General features: G+C 33.5%; 1 protein-coding gene across 4 annotated transcripts; it reads left to right on the forward strand.

Moving 5' to 3' along the window:
* Window positions 1–312: 312 nt before the first annotated feature.
* LOC127866938 (uncharacterized) lies at window positions 313–24,699 on the forward strand. Of its 4 annotated transcripts, XM_052407804.1 has the most exons (12): window positions 313–478; window positions 3,464–3,682; window positions 5,038–5,229; window positions 9,256–9,489; window positions 10,588–10,797; window positions 10,904–11,038; window positions 15,946–16,083; window positions 16,605–16,742; window positions 17,109–17,243; window positions 17,401–17,542; window positions 19,768–19,889; window positions 20,032–24,699. In XM_052407804.1, exons 1-12 carry the CDS (start codon window positions 427–429, stop codon window positions 20,085–20,087), a joined length of 1,773 nt encoding a protein of 590 aa, XP_052263764.1. In that variant the 5' UTR covers window positions 313–426; the 3' UTR covers window positions 20,088–24,699. The 4 variants fall into 4 exon arrangements, 2 of the variants coding, with proteins under 2 accessions (XP_052263764.1, XP_052263765.1); XR_008043171.1 differs by lacking the exon at window positions 17,401–17,542; XM_052407805.1 differs by lacking the exon at window positions 5,038–5,229.
* Window positions 24,700–25,816: the final 1,117 nt, after the last annotated feature.

Genomic DNA, 25,816 nt, shown 5'->3' on the forward strand with positions numbered 1-25,816 from the left:
TAGCCAGACGATTTTGATTTTGTTTTAAATATCGTATCAAATTCAGGGTGCACCTCATTAGTAAAGAGAGATAACTTTGTAGTTTTGCACTCGCATTCCCAGTTAAAGGCGTGCAATACATGCATGGACATATTGTTAAACCCATTGGTAAATAACCCCTTAAACAACCGCGATATCAGCATTTCAACAACAACGTGGATCATTGCGCTAGACATTTGTCATTTTTTTGACAAGATAACACCACACCGGTAATGCCTGATAAGATATCAACGCTCGTATCTATTAATACTTCCTCATAAACGGTCAACCTGTTTAAGTTACCAGTTATTTTATGTCAATATAGGGGTTTCAATAAGCACAAAATATTATTCAAATCAATAAGTTGTTTCAAAAGTATACTTGACAATTATAAATTGAAAATTTAAAATGTTTACAATTTTATTTTTCGGAATTTTAATTCCTGTGGTTGGGATAAAAGGTAATATTTCGAGATACTCAAATTTTTTGGTGCGTTATGCTTTTAGAATTAATTGTTGCTTGATTTAGGTAGAACTGGTTGAGTGTCTGGTTTTAAAGATAGCAAAACTCATCCAATGACCAAACGTGTTATTCACAAAACAATGAGCATCGGCATTAATTCAAACATAAATTGTAACAAAACAAACACTTTCATATGATTAAGTTATATGATCGTATAGCTGTAATGTGAAGGTTATGTTTGTGTTACCACTAATCTGATTGAGTTACGCGATAATTTGTGATCTTTTCTTGACGATAAACAATATTTTGTATAACTATCGAATGATGTGATAGATGACATACATAAAAATCAAACTGAGTATATGCACTACAAATGCTTGAAACTATATGCTTAAAATAATTGATTTGTTTGTTTTGATCCTTGGCACTTCTGTCTGTATGTTTATTCTCAAATTTAGTTTATTGTTGTGTTTTACTGCCACAAATTGATATTTCAAAGGCATTCTTGCAATATAAGACTTTATTCTTATTTAAAGAGCGACTAGATGCCCAATACATTTTATAAATCATATAGTACTTCTTATTTACGTGAATTTTAAATACCCGTCAGCTATTTTTGTTAAACTATAATACAACCAATGAATTACAATCAAGTTCGTGTCAAGTATTTTTTTTTAATCCGGTGTTGAAATAATCAGAATGAGTAACGTTAAGTTGTATTTTGTTTAAAAATTAAGCGGTATTTTGTTAACAAACTTTTGATTAATGGATACATGATGCTTTACTTACTTCTCATACAAATTCGCTTGAGTTATTTGTTTAATGCGTTGTTGTCGGGTCGGGCGAATAATTAAAAGTTTTAGATTCAGTTACAGTTTATTGGCAGTATCAGCAATTACATGCCTTTGACTACCTACTTTACAAATATACAAACAGACTATCACACAAATGAAATACTTAACAAAATCCATATCACATAAATGAATAATTTAGGTAATACATAAATAACTGACTGATTATATCTGTATGTTATCAAAAGGCAACAAAGTAGCTTTCTAGCAAGGTAATCATATTTGGTCAACATAGCATTGTAAAAAATTTAAATATTGATTAATTATGTAGTGTTAGTACTGGAAATCATAGATGAGAACTGGTTAAACGTGTAAAACGATTTGTCTTTGTTTGTTTATATAATGATGTGTTCACGTTTTCAGGCAATATTTAGCTATAGACTAAATTGTCAATATGGCTATTAATAGCTTTCGTCCAGCATAGCTTTAAATTAGTGTCATCCAACGTATTATCTATGATATTCTTACTTATCTTACAAGTTTGGTGAATTAACAATGTTGCACTAGAATTTGAGATCACTCTCTTTACAGATAACAGATAATAGGATTCGGCCAAGTTCGCCTAAGATGGCTGCATTTGATGTCTGTTGGCAGCCATCTTTTATATATTTACAGAATTTAAGATGTACTTTGTTAACCTCTTTTTCGTAGAACCCAAACTTCGCAACCGTACGCTATTACAGGTAAACCTAACGTGGCAAAAAGTGACAAATTTGTTGTTTACATCGTGTTTTACTCTACGTAATATGGACAGATTATATGCCTTATAGGCTTATATGGACAGATTATATGCCTTTTAGGCTTGTTCATGCATTGTTTTAACTGCGCGAACCATTATAATTAAATGTAATACCAAGGTAAGTAAATTTGTTAACAATCGCAATGTTTCCGTTGTTCAATGAACATTAATAATTATTTGTATATTTATTTTTTTGAAATATACAGACTGAAGTATTTTTTAAATTTATTTTAGACCCCATTTTCGAGAGTAAGTATTTATACAATTCAATTGAGCTTGTTAGCTTGCATGATCTATTGTAAACAGCGGTATATCATCTGCAAACAATAACATATGCATAGAAAGTATATCTTTATCTTGAGATGTGGGCTTCTTAAAATTTAAACTGTCATTTATATCATCTATAAACAGAATAAATGGGAGAGGAAAAAAGGCTCGCCTTGCTTGACGCCTTATGAAATATCTAAGAATTATGCAAAGCTTATGTTATCAGTAACTTTAACACATTATTTGAATTTTTTATCGATTGACTTTAGTATATGTAGCATCTTACAACTTACACCCGACTGAAATAATTTTACCCACACGGACGTCACAATTCATAGATGCGCACAAAAGTGTCATATTATTTGCTTATTCGTTTTGAATTATAAAGTGTAATTTAAAATGCAATCAACCTTACTACGGTTATTCCTGAATCCAAATTGAGCTTCGTTTGATATATTTTCACTTTCAGACATTATTATTACCAATGTGACGCCTCAATAGTTAGAGAGATTATTCTTTTTACAATTTTATAGATTGGAACATTAAGGTCATGGTGTTCTTACCCATCTTTTTACAGAACCTGTAAAAATACCATACAACAATTTTACAGGAAAAAAAAACTTATGAAAAACGGTATTAAATGAGTATCAAGTATTTAAAAAAATACAATTATTCAAAATTATTTAAAAAGCATACATTTGAAATACGTAATGGAATAACTATCACATTAACTTTAGGCGTATTTTAAATCCAATCAACCAATATTTTCAAACGAAAATAAACAATACCAGGACCCACCAGGTTGGTAAATCTAAGGTGCACCGAACGTGAGTCGTAATGCTGTTGATGAATGCTAACATGGTCAGTAATTTACTATGGAAAATTGCACAGGTCAAGTGAATGTTGAATCAAAACCTTGCATCATAACATTACATTATAATGAGTGGACAGAACTACTGTTTCAACAGCCTTCATATGTGAACGCAAACTGGGCAAAGGACATAATTACAACAAAAGTAGATACAAATTACAAGGGAGATAATAAATTACATGTATGACAATACAATACAATACAAGTGTATTAAGCGTAGTAAAAAATATCAAACTTCTTTCTATGTCATTAAAGGAGATGAAGAACTCGTTCCCATAGACAACCGCCAACTTACGTTTAATGGTATACCCTTCGAATGTTGGGATCCCCGTCGAGTTATTGATGGCAATAATAGAACAGACGCGGGCGCTTGTTCATGCTGTACAGCTATCCAGCGACCCGCCTGGATTGCAATTGATCTCCTACAGCCATATCCCCTGACACGGATTCAAGTATATGGACGAACAGACACAGGTTGTTAGAAACTTTCATGCGATATGTTAAACTCATATAGGTTATTAGTAAGATTTTTATTATCTAATATATTCTAAGCATTTAAATATTTTAGTATTTAACATAGAACATGTACATGTGCACCTGTTCTGAATTAAGCAAATCTATCGAAATCTTCATTCTGCATCCATGTTTAGTATATGAAACAGTAGTATTTTAATAACACGCCCGTTGCCAGTCCAATTTATTGTTGGTTAGTAATGTTGGTTAGTACTAAACAGAACTTTGGTGAAAGTAAACATTTGTGTCATTATGAACATCGAGGGTATTGACGCAAGTGTCTGCTTTAATGAGTCCAGGTGTAACACTCGACTTTAAATTAAGAGTAAACAGAACTTACTAGTGCGATTTGCGGCGGAAGTAAAATATGTTTTTTTTTATTTTAATTATTTTAAATTGTATATCACATCATCTAAGAATCGATATGGGTTTCGCATGAGCGTATTAAATCGGTAAATAAGTATAGAACTCGTGGGCGTCGCTTTTTATTTCAATCATGTTATTAAAGATTTTGTTAAAAGTAACATAACTTCTCAAAAGAGTCAAAATAATCGAATATTTCTAAAAATATTTCATAAAATAAGGTTGACCCATTAAAATTCAATATTCCTTATAGCATTGCCAAAATTTCAACGCTACATGTGGTATGGTAACATAGATTTAACGAGATACAAAATGCTCGTTTTTATTTTTTGTGCGGCAATATATTCCATGTTAATTTCCCGCCACGATATCCGAACATTTACGCCAGACTGGCATCGGGCAGCGTCGGAAGGACGACGTATTCATGATAACTACGTCGTGCTTCCGAAGCTGCCCGAAGCCAATATCGCGTTCGCTCGTAAATGTTCGGATATCGTTTTTTTCCTTAAATAATATTCCTTACGGATTTAAATTCCTTACGAATAAGACAGAGCTTCAGCAGGAAGCTATATTATCATGGTCATAAGAGGAATATCAAAGTTATCAGTAAGGAATGAAAATTTATTAAAGGCCAGCATATGGGTCGCTCCATGAAACGACATACTAAATCATAAATGGGAGTTTCGGTTTTCTTTTATGCAAAAATTTCCGTATACTTTAGAAACGGTGTATCATGTGCATACGCCTGGATTCAAGAATCTCCTATCAACAGGATCGTTCAAATATGCGTGTGTAGAAACAGATGCCTGTGTGTCTGTATGCATTAACTCTTGTAATGGACATATGAGCATCTTCCATCTTCGGTATGATTGTATACCATTCCAAATGTGAAAGGGTAGGCTCATGTGCGTATACTTTACCCAAATCAATTGCAATCTGGAGTATTCTTTCAGCAACAGTGCAGTCTCAAAACATTCAGCTGTGTGTTGGAATATTTCCTGGCCTTTCATGCGATATATTAAATACTACGCAATTAGAAGAAAGCTTCAATCCAACAAGACTCGGGCAATATATCAACGTTTCGTCAATTGGATACAACTTTTATATGATGACTATATGTGAGATTAAAGTGTACCGCCTAAAAGGTATGCTATATTGTTGGGGGTTACATACGATTCCGTATGAACATTACGGCTCCTTCCTGTTAGTGTATGTCAATGAATATCGGAATGAATTCGTTATGCATTTGACTTATACACATAACTTAAGATTTGAAGGAAATGCTAGGTTGAACAAAATAACCTTTCTATGTGAACTAATACTTTATTTCTTCAATAAAACAGTGTTAAATAATATGTATTCACATAATTATAAAAGTGTAATAAAATACGTGTATATATTGATAATCTCTTCTGAAATCATACCGTTTGTCGCATTTGCACAAATATTTCTATCCAATACAAGTTGTTTTTTGCGGTTATGACATATTCTCCAACTACAGAACTTGTTTAAAAGTATGTTGTCCAAAATATGTCTTATCAAAATTACATACATGTATAAGTTTCGTTGTGGCAAAACGCGTTAAATGGCATTGCATTCAATAAACAGTAAATATTAACGTTTGCAATCAAACAACTATCTACTGATATGCACCTTCTAAGCTCGCGTCAGGTATTCCAAACAGCTTCAGGTATTCCGAGTCGCAATAATTGTAGTATTTTTGTCTCATTAACCTTCGAATAGAATCGAACCGGCTTTATCTTTTTTTCATTACACATATATTGCACGTATATGTAATTGGTGTGTGCGTGTTTAACTGGCGTGGTACTTAGACGTTATATTATTTTTTTGTTTGCTTGGAGGGTTTTCGGGTACCGTTCGCTTTCTAGAGCGTCGGTTAAACACTTAGTAACGCTTTCTTTTTTAATCTAGACATCCTCAACGTCTATAACTGGCGTCTTGTTACGTGCAAATATTAAGCATAGTATTCTGTTTAGTAAGCACAGTATGCCGTTTTGGGAATATTCAAACATAAGTTCGTTCATATGTGTGAACATAAACATGTAAAAGTTACACTGTGCAAATAATAGCTTTAAATATAACGAAGTGAAACTCCAGCTGCTGGAGCAGTATTGAATTCTCATTAAAAACAATTAGTTGGTGCCTTATACTACTCACACCAGATGTAAGAGTTAAGTATGGGAATAAACATTTAAATCACTGTTTATGCCACCTTTAAGCTTATGACTTAAAACGAAACAATTCCTCACATATAAGATACTATGTCAACAAGAAAAGAATAAAAAATGTTATATTTTGACTTCTATATAGAAAAAGTTCTTCAACAATTTCGCACAAATTCGGAATTCTTTGACGACAGGTATTTCATGTAAAACCTTCAAACAAGGGTATGAGCTGTGTTTGTCGTTTAAAGGTCAGGTCCCAAAATATGCTTAAAAGAAAGTCAGTTCCAAAAAGAGGGGTTAAATTATTATAATCCGGCATTAAATAAATTAATAGAGATAGAAACGCGTCCAAAACAAATCGTGATTGATGTACTATTTTATTCCAAAGTTCTGCTTATCAAGCTCATACTTGTGAGTATGCTGATCACGTGATTAACGGGTCGACGTTTTGTCTGATGGGATTTCGGTCCAGATATTCATTTTCGTCTTCAAAAGGATTTGTTACATTTCTACAGATAATCTGGTTGTCTAAAATGTCTCGGTAAATGTCGGTTTCAACCGAATGTGTACGTAGCGGTCTTCAAGAAGGGCTAACTTCAGGATATGTTGGTGGCTTACTACATTCGTTAAGTAGTTCTCAATAAATGCTTCGATATTCGGCACTAAAATCACAAGTCTTCAGACAAGCAGTTTCGGTAAGGACATCCGAGGCTGTTCAATCTGCCGAATGCAGCTAGCTGAACCTCTTCCGTGAGACACAAGCGTTGGGTCAACTCCACTGCGATAAATGATTGCTGGTAACCTTTACCAAATATAATGGAAACACACGACGAAACAGCAAGTAATTTCCCAATAGCAATCGTCGTGTTCAGGAGAACAATTAAATGTCGGGGCTGTATGGTGAGGAAAGACTGTTTTCGGTGTGTTGAGTGACTATTTCGATTTCACAACGCAATTCTTTCGAAATCAAGTTATTTCCTCCATGTTTTCGGACCAAATACTTTAACTATGAGTTGATTGATGATAATCGGGATTAGTAATCCACCACATGTATGAAATTATCCTTATGAATCTTTACCTCCTATGAAGCTTTTTATTCGATTAATAGGATTGCCTTACACTATGCAATGATATCAACGGAGCTGGTAATTGTTAGTGGGCTTGCATGTAGCGTAAATAACTGCGTAAGATTGTCAATATCTATGTCGCAAAAGATAAGTTGCCCTATGGTACTTTGCGTTCGTTTATGGAAACCATTCAATCGTCCAAGCATCATCGTTTTTAATTGGGATTCAGATAGCAGAACTTAAACCAACATCAATCAAACTGTGATGGAAATATACCGTTGTTTCAAACAAATCCCAAAGCATTTGCCAGTTTAGTAGTTTAAAAGGTATAGTAGTTATCAATTTAGAAACACTGCGAACACTGCTCGATTTTGAACGCATAATCAAACTAAAGATTGGAGCGACGGCATTCACAAACTATATACCATAGCATCGATCATAATAGTTTATGCAAGTTTGATGAAGACGAATGACCGGCAAAGAAAAGGGCATCCCAGATGGCAATGAAGCCGATGTATCAGCCATTTAGGACATGTCAGCTGATATCGTATGGAATCCATTTTGCAGACGTCGGCGGTGACCAATGACATATATTTCTGGATATTTGCAGTTGCCATGAATACGCGTTGGCAGAAGCGCTAATGCGAATGATGATGTTACACAAAATGGTGCGGCGGTAGAAATTCGGTCGAGGAGGACGAATATTGCCTCGCGGGTGATTTCGACGGCATCCGAACATACTCAGGAGCAAAAGCGAACGCTGGCCAGGTTTCTTTTCAGGAGAATTCGGCGGTAACCCTGGTAGAACGTCGGCGTTAGCTCAGATATTGCAACGAAGGTTGTCGTCGAGGGTCCATATTCATTGGTGACTGAAATAGGAAGAAGTTTTTCATGGGGGTTGAACGACGTCGACGGTATTTCATTGTTGAATTCTTTTTTTCAGTTTCTGTAACTTCAGTTTAAGATGCTTTCTGTTCGAAGCTGTTTCCGTGATCTCTTTCAAAATGCGATTTAAGATCTTATTATTATTCGTTTTAGGATGTCAATCACATGTTCCTCCTTTGCGGTCAGTTTTTTCTCATAAATTTGTCACTATTGCTCGACTTCCATCCCGCCTCGAATGTAGCTTATGTAAAAAATAAGTTGCAACCACCAACATAGAACATTACAAAGCTTCAATACATTGAAGACATAAAGATGCGATTCGTATTTCAATAATAGTTTTGGAATGTCAAGTTAATTAACATTTTTAAATATAAATTATGAATTTCAATATTAATTCATAAGTGTTCACAAACCTGAATAGACAAACTGAAAACGACTTATCAAGTTTATGAAGACTGGAAGTAAAATTGTTTTAGACAAAAACATGAAAATAGTTAAAATCACTGCACTAGTAAATAAAAAAGCCACTTCTTATAAAACATTATTGCTTCAAGGTCATTGTTATTATTTTGAACGACTTTCCTTAAATGGCATGTTTTCTGTGTGCTTAGTTAAAGCGATTTTTGACCTCATCACTTCAGTTTTTAAGGCATGCCTGTTGTTAATGTCAACATGTGACCATATATTATACATGTATTGTGATCGAACATAGTTATGCGTACAGGTTAGTGTTACTTTAATGTTGTTGAGCTACATTTCTGTGGCAAAGAGTGTTCTTCAAACGAATATGAAGCGATTGTTAAATGTTTTTACGTTGATTTAACATTATTATATATCACATTAAAGGAATGCAAATTATGGTGTTAGATGTATAGCTACGTATGGCTTGCGATGAATGATTCTAATAAATTAACTGCATGTAGTGGGTATGCGTTGGGCTGATCTACAAACTATTTCGTTTTTTTGTGTGTTACATATTGCTGAAGAGGTCGATTGTATCAATGCGTTTATTTCATTTATCTCAATATTTCAGTCTCCAACTTATTAACAGTACCTGGGTTGAACTATAGTGTTAATCAAGCAGCCACTTTTGCACTGTGCTCAGCAGATCATGCAATAGATGGAAAGTATTCTTCGTCGTATCCTGACGGCTTAGATATATGTAGACAGTGCAGTGCTACTGATGACGATCCATTACCGTGGTGGGAGATTAATTTTGGCCAGAAAGTAATTGCGAATTTCATCACCATAATTGGACGACTCGGTTGTAAGTTCCATATAACTATATCTATCAAGAGCATTATAGTCATCTGGTTGTTATCGAGAGTTCTATCCATACAAGCGCATATCCACATATCAACTTAAATTATACTATATTGACATTTTGATAGTTAATTGTAGTCTGACGCTGGACCTTTTAATATGATCATAACCTTGGATTTAGCCAATAGGTCCCTGAGCGTTATTTACCGACGCATATTGTTCAAAGTCCAAAGGTATTTTAACACTCTTTACTGTATTGTCTAGGTGTAGAGCAATGCCCTACTTTTCCTTTAGAATCCTAATTTTGCCTTACTCTTTGCCACTGGCATTGAATGCAACGTTTTTTGCAGTTAAAACACCATCCTATGTTCTATATTGTTGTGCCATATTATCTTAAAATCAGTCACTACAAGATAAAAGCCCTCTTATGACAACAGTTTCCTTATTATGAACTAAAAGTCCTTAAAGAATCTTGCCTATATCCGTTTTTTTTCCTAACGATATTTCTTTCATAGTTTTGTTTATTTTTCTCTCTTTCCTCTTTTCTCCTTTTTAGTTAATCTTATTACTGCCAAAAACCAGGGCGTAATTCCCGCGCACATACAGTCTGTGCGTTTTTCTCTTAAGTAATAAACATAGCGTGTCTTTTGATGTTTTTTAAAAATCAAATTCCCTCTCCTTTATTATTTTAACTTATCGCCTCCCCTTTTTTCAATTTCTATATAAAAAATACTAACATCGTCTCAAAAGCTATATTTTCTGGTAACGATATGAAGCATAAAAAACATGGATGTTAAATCACATAGAGATATTATTGTTGTTAGTAAAATGATGTATGTATTATTGCTAGAATAAACCGCTATATCGCAATACTTTATTTTAAAGTGTTCATGGGAGCAGGAGGTGTCGATATCTTGCATATCAAATCCTTATGAAACCATTTCTTTCGTTGAGCAGTAATGTAATAATGCGTCTGCTGTCGTCAGCCATCTACGCGGTTACATATGCGAACTTTGCTTGAATAATGTTTTAGAAAACATGGAAAGGTCAATTTCAATCAATCATACATAATTCAGACAGGTTTGTGTAAAATGTATTTTAGCTCCTGAGGAGCAAAGTAAGGACCTTCTTGTTTACACAAGTGACGCTCCACAAACGAATGACAATCACTCTTTAGTGATAATGGTAAAGGACTGGAAGTCGAACATTGGACAATTAATTTACTTGGGGAACAGAACATTCCAATATTTGCTGATTCGAAGATGGTACGAAAGTGTCCTTACAATATGTGAGGTTATGATCTACAGAAAAGGTACGTGTACATAAAAATAGTGCACATTGTTAAACAAAACTTTTATTGTCGTTTAATAAGATGTAATTGTAAATGTGTTTTATAACAACATACATATTTGTTTTAGATTGCGACGACGGGACATTTGGAATGACTTGTCAACCATGTGGGCGTTGTAGAATGTCTGCGATATGCAACAAAACAACGGGTTTTTGTCAAAACGGATGCGAACCAGGATGGGCACTTGATGACTGTATCATGGGTTAGTTTAGAAGCTTTATACATTTTTGTATACAACAGTTAATAGTTAAACCCTTTTTAATACGCACACATCAAAATGATCAAATTTGTTGTGCCTAAACGTTTTTATATAATGGTTTTGTGAGCCGAAACAACAGTGCGTTCGTATAAAACACAAACAGCAATATGTCACAGCAATAATATTGAAATCAATATACAAGTACACATCAATAAACATACTTGTAGCTGTATATGCAATCCGGCAAATACGGATATATTTGGTAAACCGCATGAACATTTCAAGACTGATTCGGAGTGTGACAAAACAAGAGAAGACTGTACGGCTGGATGAAGTCCGGGCTGCAGGGCGACAATATTACTTTTAATGTCTAACCGTATGCACGTTTTAACTTCACGCGGATGGGTGATATTATTAATCTATGTTAATAATAAAGACAACCCTATCGCACCAGTTTAACATGATAAAAAAACATATATAATATCATTACAAGCGTCTTAAATTTTGAATCCTTTTTTTCAATCTTCTCCTTCTTGAACTTATCACTCAGATGGACACGCATGCACCCTGTGCAAAGGTAGAAAAACGTTGCAAATCATCCTGACTGCCGTGGAACGTCTCTGCATTGTTTTCTCCTTATAACAGATGTGGCAGTTGCGGGTGTCGTGTAGTGGGCATTATAGCAGCAAGTGTGCTTTTCGCATGCTGCCAGCCTTACCGACAAACTCGTCTGAGGGGCCAATCTTGAACTTGGTGAACATGTGATGGTTCATGCGGCAGCTCAATCCCAAGCCTCAATATTTTGACCTGCTCGGCTCTAGAGGGCAGATGGTACGGGCCGTGTCTGTTGTATTGCGAATGATTTGCATCCATTTTTCGTGTTGCTTTGCTTTGTTGACTGTCTTGCCTTCTTTGAAGATTGTAGACCTGATTGTCTGCGGCTTCTTTTCCAAGTATGTTGCATTGAGAAGTGACCCACTGCAGCACGTCCATGTAAGCACTGCATAGAAGGACAAATGCAATTAACAGATCGTTCTGTTTTTTGTCACTTGCATCGTCAAGCGCCTGCAAGATTGACTATGCGTGGCTGAAAAAAAAACGTTGTTGGAGGATAGTTGGCTGTTTTAAATGAGGACTGTACAATGTTTTTAGCGTTACTGCTGAAGCTTTGACGTAGGTTCAGCCTGAAGCGATGGAGGTGTTTCCTTCTCCACCTAATTGGTACCTGATGTAGATTTCTGCACCATCACATCTGCCCGCGTGGACAGCAGACTTGTCAGTGAAGTCTAGCAGTGAAGTGTGTTCCATGGAGATGGACCTCTTTTCAGCAACGCTTTGATAGTCTTTCTTGCTATTTTTATGTATCTTATAGGACATGATCCAGGATATCTGGTCATTTCCTTTCCGAAACTCTTGTCGAGTTTAAAGCTTTCTATCTTCAGTCTTTTGCTCGATGACTCAGTCTGTCTTTCATGTGATTATGTGGAAAACGTTTTGCATTTGCTGCCTGAATGAGAATCTGCCCCCATGGGATCAAGGCCCGAGATGGTTTCTAGCTCTTGAATAGATTTTGACCGCATAACGCAGTTGATGATTAGGGCCGCACGATTCATTATGCACTTTGCTGACTCCTTCAAAGTGTTAATTTGCTGCTGGGCCCTATGCTGTCACTCAATTAGAAAGCCGACATATATTTTCATGAGGATTCCTGCATCTGCCCCATGTTGCGCCGTTAAAGCTGTTTTATGAGTACTAACATCAGCTTGTTTTAGCTTCGACTGTATGCTGCTTTCAGGTGAGTCGCCTGTCTTAACGCACGCCAAGTTACCTGTGTTTTTTTTCATCTTCCAGCGTCTATCCACAGAGCTTGAGTCTAGCATTCATTTATTTTGAAAATAGACAAATGATTGTGTAAAAAGGCTTCATTGAGTTGAAAGTGATGAGCCACTTCCTTATCCAGTCCTCAAGAAATTTTAGCGCATCTTGTTAAGTTAGTTTGCGGTTGTGATGCGCTTACTTAAGGAAACTTAGTGAAAGACCCTCCGCGTATATGGCCCAGTGGATATTTCGAGGGATTCTTCTTATGATGTCGTTGATGAAGTTTATGTACAAGGTTTGGGTAAGGACTCCGTCTTTTAGTGTCTGAACTATTTTAAGTTTAAGTTTAGACTTCCGTTAAAGAACAGCCTGTGTTTTGGTCAAACAAAGCTTGTCTAAACCCCCTAGACATTATCAATTCTGTTTCCCACAAAATTATCGAATTTTGTTTATATACCGCATTATCCGAATATTAAACATTTGAGTCAAAGAGACATAACTGTGCGATTCAAATCCGTAAATTCGTTTGCAAAACAGCATCGTAACGATTTTACCATGGACACGTAAATAAGCATATCAATGCATGTCCTTTTTTCGCATCTCGAATTTTTACAGATTTATCACAGAACGACGTCACACAAACTATTTATTCGCAAATGTACCGGTAGTCAGTATTATACAAATTATTTTGCATTCCCCATACGTCAGAATACCAAGACAGCGGACAAACAAATCTCAATTTTCGACAAATAAGATACGCTGCGTTTCCCATTGGTCAATATTCTAAGACAGCGGAAAAAGACTACAATTTTGGACAACAATGAAATGTAGCAATCCATTTAACAATTAGCATCATTTTTTAACCAAGTTAAAATTTTGTATCGCAAAAAAAATGGAATAAATAAATTGATTATTAATCAGAGTTGATTCTTTTCGCAAGGAAAATTATTTAAAAAGATTATCGTTAGAAATTGGTTAGTGGTAAACAGGGTTTGATTTTTGTATAGACATTGTAATTGGATTTGTTTTAAAGGGGTCACATATTTTGGCATGTATTGAAGTTTGTCATTAAATGCTTTATATTGATAAATGTGAACAGTAGATCTAAAAATGCTCAAGTAAAAAACAATAATAAAATTAAAGAAAGAAAAAAGAAACCCTGAACTGGGCTCGAACCACTGAACCTTGCAGTAAAAGTCTATCGCTTAGACCACTCGGCAAACCGTGCTCATACAAAGAATGATGTATGTTATATAAGCAATCCTTGTAGTATAACAAACTATAACGACAACAGCAGAACTCTCCAAATTATTCAATTGTTTCGCATTGCAACGCTTCATAATTTTCAGGTTTTTAATCGTCAAAAGATTCATATTATTGATATTTAAGATCACAGTAAATATTCAGTATTACTGATTCCTCACAAATATCATAACTACAACGAAACTTTGCGTATCTGAAACTTTTTTTTATTTTGTCAATTTACTTGAACGTGAAAAGGCCCCTTTAAAATGCATAGTCTGATGTATTATATTTGTCACACCACACTGTCAACAGTAATATAATGGCAATTAGAAGTGAAATGGCAGGCATTAAACGGTAAAGTTATTTATATTATGATTTCATTTAAATTCATTTATATACAATATTAATATTTATTATATACCTGTTTAATGCTTTTAACAAAATACAGGTTGTATCAATCGTTGAAATAAAAAATCCCGTATTACGCTACTCGCTGTTTCCAATTCCGTATTACCATACTAGCCGGACTACTTCGACTCATTTAATGACGTCACATTACACGCACTGAAAAAAAGAAATATTTTATATTACGAAATATATTACGTAGTACATCGTGTGACGACATTTCTGTGACAAAACACAATAGTTTCATCTAAACTATGTAAGGACATGTCGGACGTGGTGTTTTTTAACAGTAAACTATGTGTTAAAAACGTATTTTGGAGTGTGTGTTTATCATGCATAAATGTATATTTCGATAGGAATACAATAACATAGTGTGGTTTAAACTAAGTTTCGATAAAGACATGGAAGATAGAAGTGGAAGTGCATATCGTTTAAACATTTTTGTTATAAACATCGGATTTAAGTTGTCAACTTAATTGTTATAAAAATTGGATTAACGATGGCATTAAGGTAAGCGTGTCGGAAACCTGTGTTTTCCCGGTTCGAATGTTTACAGGTTAATTTACATAAACTGTATTCATACGCGTCTTAAATAAACTATGGCATACCGTTTTAGTCATTGTTTTGTCAGTTTTGTTAAAGTAAAAAATACATTTGTTAACTATTTTCGTTAGTTGTTGTATATAATAAAAGGAATATTACGATAGTCAATTGTTCCAAGTGTTTGTTTCACTCTCGTGGCTTGCGCTATTTCGCATCACACTCGAGGCTCCGCCTCTCGTGTGATACGTCATCACACAAGCCACTCGAGTAATACAAACTCTTGGAACAATTGACTAGCGTAATATTCCGTATATATCTCACTCTGAAATTTGTATGTAAATAAATGCAAAATTTTTATTCTGCCAACCTCTACCACTGCCAATAACACGCTTTTTTTCCGCCAAATCCACATTTTGTGCTATTGTTTTGTTCGTCTATATAATACCAGGCCTTTTCTGCGTCTGAAAAACTTTAGGTATAAAACAAGTCTGATTTACTGGTTTGAAAACACATTGTCAAAATTGCCAATAGTTATTTTCAATGTTTTCTCTAGCCCATATGTACACGGGGATGAGGTATTGCGAGTGTGAAACATTTTTTCCAGATTATTTTTATTATTGGTTGTCTGTTGTTTTTTTTTTCATTAACGATATCTTCAAATGAACTTGTTTTGCTGCCTTCGTCATAAAATGTGTTCACAGTATTTAAGAAACTTGGTCATCTGTTAAAGTATTTCATTCACTATTTTGCCAATACTCTTTGGACTTATTGAAGTATTAGGAAGCAAACAAACTAAAGAAACATTTGGCTAAAAATAATTATTAATGGCCGAAAACACACAAGGATACGCATTCAAAATTAGATGTAAAAGCTCAAAGATAACGCTTTTTTTTGTACAGCCTGTGACCCCGGTTATTTCGGAGGCAATTGCTCTGCTCAGTGTCACTGCCAAAATGACTCTGTGTGTGATCACGTGTTTGGCAACTGTCCGAACAATCGTTGTGCGGCGGGATGGAAAGGCGATAAATGCAGCACTGGTAAAGTAGAACACAACAGAATATTAATCTTGTATTTATTGTATCAAAGGTTTTGATTCATGTACTGGATGAGAATATATTAGATATCTTATATGTGATAATTGACAAAGATCGCATATTGGATCGTAAACACTAAATCATTATTGAACCACATTATAGTGTTATTAAGTTTAATTAATGTCATTATAATAAAAAAAAAATGAATGTGAATGTTTGTAAATTTAGGAATACAATTATATATTATATATATATATATATATATATATATATATATATATATCACAATTTACTTCTCTAAATAGAATATATGTTGGTAACGTTTGAATAATCACTAGCCTAGGATAAATGTATGAAATGACAAAATGTGCTCGTCAATTGATTTAAACCTCTTTGCGGATAGTCACGTGTAATTAGAAACCAATTTGTGTGTTTGCAAATTTTGAAGTGAGTGCATGCAATTTATTTATTTATCTGAGTTCTAGCATAAAACTTTAAATGTGTTTGCGCCTTTTGGATTTCAGAATGTTGCCAAGGATTCTATGGCATAAACTGTTCGTCAGTATGTCACTGTAAGAACGGCGTTTATTGCGATCATGTCTTCGGTAACTGCTCTGATAAACTATGCGCACCTGGCTGGTTTTCTGATGACTGCAGTCAAGGTATAACCATGTGTTTCATTTTACATCACTCATATGAATCTAAAAAAAACTTTTAAACGGACATGGTACGTGACTATGGAATGGAATTTAATATAAAATTCGTGTAATTGACTATTCCTTGCGAATAGATAAAAAGATCAATAGACCAAAGGTAAATGCCGCAGGGGCCGCTTTGAGACAGGTTTTTTAGTACATTAACATTACTTGACAGCACTTTTTCGGGTTTTACAAAGATCAATTAACGTACCATGTTTTACGCTGGCTACATATGTCAACATGAAATGAATAAGTTAATAATTTTATGATAATTATATTCCGGATTTCTAATGTATTTTCTATAACCAATAAACATTGTGAATTTAAAAGAATGCACTAACGGTACGTACGGTGTGGACTGTCGAAACGTCTGTGGCCAATGTAATGGGTCTTTCTGTGACAACATAGATGGCCTTTGCACTCGCGGGTGTCTACCAGGCTGGACGGGATATCAGTGTCTGGCGGGTATATTTCTATTGATCTATTTTTACATATCGACACATTGGCTCTTGTGAATTAAGATTTATTTTGAGCACATGGTTTGTTGTTAATTAAACTTTTTTTACTTTGTTGATTTACAACGGAAATAATAAATGTGCTACACCATTTCATTGTTTTTAAGAACAAGACCACCCCACTGCATCAAATAATGATCCTAACAGAATACCACTTAGTGCGATTATTGCAGTTGCTTTGGTCCTGTCAATTTCTGTTGGGGCGAATATTATGTTGGCAACGCTGTACATAAGGCGACGGAGGAATCTGTACGTAAAAAAAGCTTATGTGCAAAATAATGAATGTACATGTATTACTATTTTACTAGTATAGATATTATTTTTGGAGACACTGTTTTTCATTAAAATAGCACGTTCTTTTCGCAAGAGGACAACAATTAAGTTGCAACGCAGAAATAACACAGTTCTGATATTTTGATGTGCACTGTCTTGCTTTTTATTTTACAGGATTGTTCTGTAAGCCCATGCGCATTAATATCTAATTGAAGTAGACAAAGGACATTTAGTCTTTTTCCGGGTTTTAACGAAATAAAAAAAAATATTAAATTGAGCCAATTATGTTCACCTTTTATGTATTGTCCTAATTAGTACTGAAAAGGTCTTAGACCAAACGGACTCGTATGTCATAAAGGAAAGAACAAACACTATATGACTGATTGAAAAAAGGCATTTATTGTAAAATGTCATAAATACAGTGAACATGGAACATGTTTTTTTCCTATAATTACATCATGGGCGATAAAGCACGCCGTAAAAAAGGTATATAAAAACATGTATATAAACAAAAAGCTTCGATAGTTATAATAATGATACAAGATGAAATGTTATAGAGTAACACAATCATATAAAATAAGAATCATTTTTTTATTCTTATTTTTCAATCTGACAAGATCATTGGAAATATACAACAAAACACACAAGTCCAGTATGCTTTCTTCCGACTTTATACAACTCATCATTTTTCATAACTATTCCTCTGTTGTTCTTTTCTTTTCTCTCTAAAAAAAAACATATTAGCATATCTTGTATAACATGGCTGAACTATATTGCTTTGTACAATCACTATGTTGTATGATCATATACATGTTTACATTGTATGTATGATATTGAATAAATAAAAAAACACAATCATATAAAAATATAACGAACAAGTAAAAAAAACAAAAAAACATATGGTGGAGAAAGGGTGGTGGGTGTTGATATTTGTGTCGATAATAACGACGCAACTGTGTAGAAGGAATTCCAAAACAAGTATGGCCAGGCTCGATTTTCATTAGTACAATTGCTCACATTATCCTATAACTCGATATGATTGGACGATTGAAAATAGTAACAATTAACGTTTGGGTTAAACACAAGTAATTAAAGGCGTACAATGACATAGAACCTTTTATTTGTGTATACAATGTTATTTATGTATTGTCCTAATTAGTAATGAAAAGGTCTTAGACCGGATGTCACAAAGAAAAGAACAAACACTATATGACTGATTTAAAAAAGGCATTTATTGCAAACTGCCATAAAGACAGTGTAAATGTAACATGTTTTTCCTATAATGACATAATGGGCGGTAAAACACGCCACAAGGGGAACCGGAACGGGAACCTCGCCGTCCATAAAATACGTCTTGACAAAAGTTTCCAGCTCCAATGCTTGGATACTGTAATGTGCTGTATTTGGATATTGTATGATAGTCACTTTTGCTTAACGATCGAGTAAGTATCGTAACTTATTCCAAACTGAGAGCATACTTTAAAAAGAAGATTAAGAAAACAACAATATTTCGACGACATTCTTACCACAATGTACATGTGAAGGTTGTAATAAAATGTATCTCGTTATATCTTAAAGAAGGTCATCATTGGTAATGTTCGTGAAAGACATGCCATTTTCGCATACCATGTGAGTTGTTAACATGCATGTCCATATAATGATTAAATAGAACCTTATACAATATTGAATAAAGAGATAATGACATATTTGATAAAAGTTTCAATTAGGCTCAACGCAAGCATCCAGGACCTCATAAAGCGTATTAAACACCATTGCAAACGAGAGTTCCCCTTTTGTGAGATTGTGTCCTTTGTAACCATGATTAGTGTCTTCAGAGTATAATCTTCAGAATACAATATATCCCATTGATGTCTCTTATTTGTGTCCAATACTTAGAAAATCTATTAAAACATTCCTTTTCTTTTTCTGTCTCTTCGTCTGCCATGTTTTAAACGCTTTTTCACTAGATATAAGGTTGAAACTACAAGTAATATTTCATATCGTTACTCTATTCATATACTAAGTAAAACATACTTCAATTGCTCGTAGTTTATATATGTTGTACAGTTGCGCTAATAATTGTTTTCGTTTTGAAAATGAGATAACTTGACACATTCAAGGCAAAAGACAACGAACTATAACACGTTTATATTGTCCAATGACATTTAACTCTCGTTTCAAGGTTGTTGTTTTTTTCACAGGTCTTCTGGTAAATCATGCGATACAACGGTGCAATGGCCATCTTCAATCACACCAAATGATTACGACTTGATATCATCATTAAAAGAAATACACGACTACGAAGGACTGCAAAGACCAACAAGTAAGTCTTGAAATTTTGTATTTCTTTGTAATGAACACATGAACGTTAAGCGTGATTTGTTAAAATGCATTATTCCATATTGATTGAACCTTTATTACATTTTTAACTACATACACATTAAATCTTTAACAACTCTTTCCAGGTGGACAAACCAAGCAGAGAGTCAACGTAGTGCCTACGCAAACGACCTCAGAGTAATATCATTTCATAATCGCCCGGAAATACGCAGTATTCATAGTTTATCAGCTTCAAAATGACTAGGTATTAGTGTATATTTTCCGCAAAAACGTGGTCTCTGTAGGCGTATGCAAAGCAGTTCATTAATATTCGCTGCAAATCAATAAGTGTCAAATGCAAAACTTGTTTTCAAGTCTCACATATAAATTACAACATTCACACCTTCTTCCTCTTATTAAATTATTGTATTGTATTTTAAAATCTTTTTATTTTTTAGTTTTGCATTAATCATTTTAAAGCATATATTGTATACATACGTGTCTTTCATTTGCAATCAATGGTTTTTTAATGGAATTTAAGTAGTTTGTTTATCTTGTTGTTTATTTGTATTCTTTATAATAGTTTGTTCGGTTTTTGTTTTGTTGTGAGTTTTTCTAGAAATTGAGTTCTAATGTTTTGCGTGTTGTTTGGTTTTATAATAGATTTTATATGTGATGGAATACTTTTGATCAGCGTGTAATACATAAGGAAGTCTGTTGATGGGATTTCATACAAGTAGCATATATTATGACAGGAATAAAGTCGTTTATTCGGTAATCAAATAGTTGATCGACATACTTTATGCTCTTTTCAAACCAGTTTTTTATAAAATAATGTGCTATCATTTGCGTTTATGTTTTTATTATTCCATTAAATTATTTTGCTGTTACTTTTTTCGTCTAACATATCTGTGACTTTACTCCAAGCTGATAGTATATTAGAAACAACTATATTCTTTTTTGCTATATCAAGTATTAGAGACTCACTAATGTTACATTCAAAAATTAAAGAGCCACCATATTTGGCTAGTGTTTGTTGACAAAACAACGTCCATTTACTCTTGTTTGTGGTATCTAACATACGTTTCACCCAACTGGATTTGATTGAATTTATGAACGAACAAATGTCAGTCAGTTGTAGACCTCCAAGCTCTACAGGTTGTATTAATTGTATTCGTTTTATTTTGTCGGGTTTGCCAACCCATAAACAAATCAATTATAGATGTTTTTATATATTCAATGATTATTTTATTATCTGGGTTTGGAAGAACGGTAAGTACATATATTAATTTCGGTAGTGCGAAAGTTTTTAACACAGTTATTTTTCCAATTAAGGTTAGTTTTCTATGTCGCCATGATTTAAGACAGCTTTTGAATTTTTGTAGTTTGGGTAATATGTTTTTTAATATTGTTTCATTCTCATTGTTTGTGAATGTTATGCCTAACGTTGATGCCTCGTTTGCTGTCCATCTGAAGTTCATTTCCGTTTAAAGATGAATGTTTGAATGCCTGTAATTACCTACTTTTAGCACAGTGCATTTACATGTGTTTAATTTTAGTCCTGATACGTTTCCAAACAGGGTCAGTGATTCTATGTAGTTGTTAAAGGAGCAAGGATTGTTAGTGCAAAAATAAGTTGCGTCATCGGCGAATAATGACTGTTTGATTTCTTCACCTGGTTTAACGACTATACCGTTTATGTTTGGGTTAGATTGTAGATAATGAGATAGGAATTCTATACATATAATAAATAACGACGATGAGAGTGAACATCCCTGTCTAACACCTCTTTCGACATTAAAACAGTCAGAGAAGAACCCATTATTTATACTACTTATGTCACTATAAAAAAGTTTCACCCATTTAATCATATTTTCTCCAAAGTTCATTTTCTCTAAACATGTGAACATAAAGGAATGGTTGAGGGAGTAAATGCTTTTTCAAAGTCTGCAAAGAATATAAGACCTGATTTATTTGTGCAATTGAAGTAATTAATGCATTCTTGTATCAATCGTACATTTTCGCCGATATAGCGTCCTTTTATAAATCCGGATTGTGAACTTGAAACAATTGAAGGTAATATTTTTTTTAATTCTATATGCGATGCTTTTTGTTGCAATTTTATAGTCATTGTTTAATAAATTTATTGGGCGCCAATTTGATACGGTTTCTAGGTTTTTTCCAGGTTTAGGGATAAGTGATATGATACCTTGTTTTTTGCAGAACAGTTAGATTTCCATTATTGAAAGAGTAGTTTAGGGAGTTGATTAAATATGTTTTAATCTCATTCCAAAATAGTTTGTAAAATTCTATTGTTATACCATCTGATCCCGGACTTTTATTATTTTGCATTTCTTTAAGTGCCATCCCACATTCGTATTTAGTAAGGAGTCCTTCACATGAGTGTTTTTCATTATCATTTAGAGTTGATTGAGGAGTATTGAAATTCGTGTTGGCTGAGGTTTGCTTTTTTTATAGAGGTTTTCATAAAATAATCGTTGCTCTTCTAGAATCTGTATCCTTTTGGTTACTTCAATATCATTTACGACAAGTTTGTGAATGATTTTTTGTTCACTATTACGTTGTTCGATGTTTGCAAAATATTTTGTATTTTTTTCATTGTGTTCTACGTGTTTAGCTGTCGCCCTTAGGATTATACCATTTTAGTTGTTCATGATAAATGTCTTCTAACACTTGTTTTTTTTTAATAGAGTTCACTTTCAAAACTGGCTTTGTCGATGATTTAAGTGTTATGTAGTTGTGTCTGTAATTTTTCTATATCATGTAGTGTTTTTTCTTCAAGTTTGCGTGTTCCTTTTTGTTTGAATGATGTGTATTTTATTGTTGTTTTGCGTATGTTACCTTTTATAATCTCCCATAAACTATTCGGGATTGCATCATTGTTGTTTTGTATGGTATATGTTATTTCCTGTTTTATGTGGGCTTGATATTGAGCATCCAATAATATGCTGCTATTTAATTTAAAATAACCCGGCCCTCGTTCTAGTTGAATGTTGTTTAATTTGAGAGCAGCAAGGGAGTGGTCAGTCATGAAACCTGGTTTGATGCAACAATTGTCGATTATATTACATAATGATTCCGATATAAGAAAGTAGTCTAGCCTGCAATATATAGTAGGTTTGGAGTTTGAATGCCATGTAAATTTGCACTCGGATGGATTTAATGTACGCCAAATATCTAACAAGTTACAATTTTCAATTATGTCATTCAACAATGTCCTATTTTTCAGATGTGTATATAAATTGCCATTTTTCTTGTCTAATATTGGATTTATTACGGTTTTAAAGTCTCCGCCAATTATTATGTTTTTATCTGAATTGTAATTAATAAAGGTTTGCAATGTTTTGAAAAAATTACTTTTATCTAAGTTAGGACCGTAAACATTAATTAATGTTATTTGTGTTTCGTGTATTGTAATGTCAAGGCTCGCTAGTCTTCCAGGTATTATGTCTTTAAAATTGCTGACTTTTACATCTGAGTTATTTTTTATTAGAAATGTGATTCCTTGTTTGTTTGTGTGATGTCCACTCAGATAAATATCACCATCCCATTCGTGATTTAATGCTTCAATAACAGTGTCCGTCAAATGACTTTCTTGTAGTAGGCATATATTATATTTCTTTTCTTCTAACCATTTGAACATTGTTATACGTTTTTCTTTGTTGTTTAGCCCTTTTACATTAAGTGTACATATTTTAATACTCATAAAGAATGGGGTTATAATAAATGATATGTAAGTACGTGCTTGTCCATTTAGATACTATCTCAGAAAGATGAATAAACATATCCATGCTATTAAATATGGATATGGGCTAACATGTTAAATCTATAGTGTACAAGACATCTTATGGTACTTAATCTGCACATAATTGGTGAGTTGCTGACAATAATATTAAACATGCTGTACATGCAAGTATGCTTAATATAATAATAAGTCTTTCCATACATACTTAAGATAAACATAGTATTTTTTTTAAATAAAACATATAAGTATACATCAATTATTACACAATTGTTGTCAAAGTATGCCTCTCCTTTAAGTATTTGCTTTAAACAATACGAAAATATACGACAGTCGTTAAAGGATTGGTCTTCAATAACTTGACATAGATGTTGATTCAGTTGATTCATATAAGACAAATATTAATACACTGAGTTCTGATGTGTCGCCTACCTATTATCGAAAGGCAAAAAAATATATAGGTAAGGCATCTGAGGTGTATTACTCGTTCATTTTTAATAACATAATGCACGATTACAAAAATTATTCTATGTTTGAAAAAATAGTTCATAACTCGTTCAATATTAAGTATTGTTCAATCTTCTATGTAATAAATAATGTAATCATTGTAAATAAATAATATTTTAACATATTTATAGGGAAAAAAACACAAACTATTAGTAATTTTACCACTTAAACCCTTAAACATTATTGATTGTTTATAAAGTTTAGCAATACAATTGTTTTCGTGCACATGTCTAATATACACATTCATTCAAGTGTCATTAATACATGTATGTATATGCATATTTCAAATATACATATAAGGTCTATTTCTATCGTTATATTTATTAACAAGTACATTTCGAACATGCATAGTGCGTTCAAGACATAAAACTAGTGATTAGACAAAATAAAAATGTGTACGTTGTCGCTTATTCTATTAGTTAATGGATTCTTGACCAATTTTGATTGTTGATATATATGCAACAATACAGTTATTTACATTTACAAATATTGATTATTGTTACACTATTACAATAATTATATTTCGATTCACACTCTAAATTTACATGCTTGTTTGTTATGCTTTGTTACTAGTCCTTAATTGACGTGTACACTTATAAAACATGTGCTGGTTAAAGCTTATTATTATATTTGTATTGGATTAAAAGTTAACTTTTAATATATATTTTGAGTTGAATGCATAAAGTAAGCCCCATAGCGAAAATCAAATAAGCTACAATGCTTCTTGATCATTATGCTGTAAAAGTAACGGACTCCGACGATGTTGCGACTTCGGTAAATGCCTTAGAAAATAAAATCATTTTAATACGTTCTTACCAGATTGAAGGTACAAAGCCTTCATTTTCAGCCATAGGATACTGATTAGCAGCAAACAGCACTAAACCTTAAAAAACTGCGACCTGCAGGCTGTACTGGTTTTATGTTGGTTGTATATGCTCGTTGCATAGAGCCATTTCACTTCGTTTCCGAGTGGGAAAGAGTTAAACATAATATGTAAACACCGTTAAGGGTGTTTCGATTCATTCTAATGTACCGCGAACACGGAAAAACTAAGGAGATTGTCGTTGCAATGATTGTCACAACCGGAAATGACGTCATCGACACAAGGAGTAATGTCGTCTGCATAAATCGTGGCGAATTTTGGATACACCCAGATCGAACCTGAAAATGAATAAAAGTGTTTGTAAAAGAGAGTTTTGGGCGAAGTAATGCTTGATACACATGCTGTTCGTTATTCAAAGTTTTCAATCCCTTGTTAAGTATTGTTTATGTCTTTATTGTTGGTACACGCGAGTTTTTCACGTGTTAACAATATGCATTATACATATATACGATATGTTTTTTAGGTGACAATATGCTTCATATGGGCACTAGCTGACAATGTATCTGTACTAGTTGATGTCTAGCGTTGTGTAGTGTTAACATGCGCCGTATCTGCATTTTTAGCTCCGCATCTGAGTTTTATGCGATCAAGTTATTAATATGATTCATATTCACACTAGTTAACATTTTTGTGATGTATGCTGTCTTTTATCATGCGCTTCATTTTGCGAAAGTTTATATTATGTGTTATATGTGAAATAGTTGACCATATTTTTATATCTGTAGTAGTTGACCATAAACGTAATGTGTTTATTAGTTGGTAATATGCGTTTCATGAG

The sequence above is a fragment of the Dreissena polymorpha genome, chromosome 2 (genome assembly GCF_020536995.1).
Source record: "Dreissena polymorpha isolate Duluth1 chromosome 2, UMN_Dpol_1.0, whole genome shotgun sequence".
In the NCBI taxonomy this organism is placed as follows: domain Eukaryota; kingdom Metazoa; phylum Mollusca; class Bivalvia; order Myida; family Dreissenidae; genus Dreissena; species Dreissena polymorpha.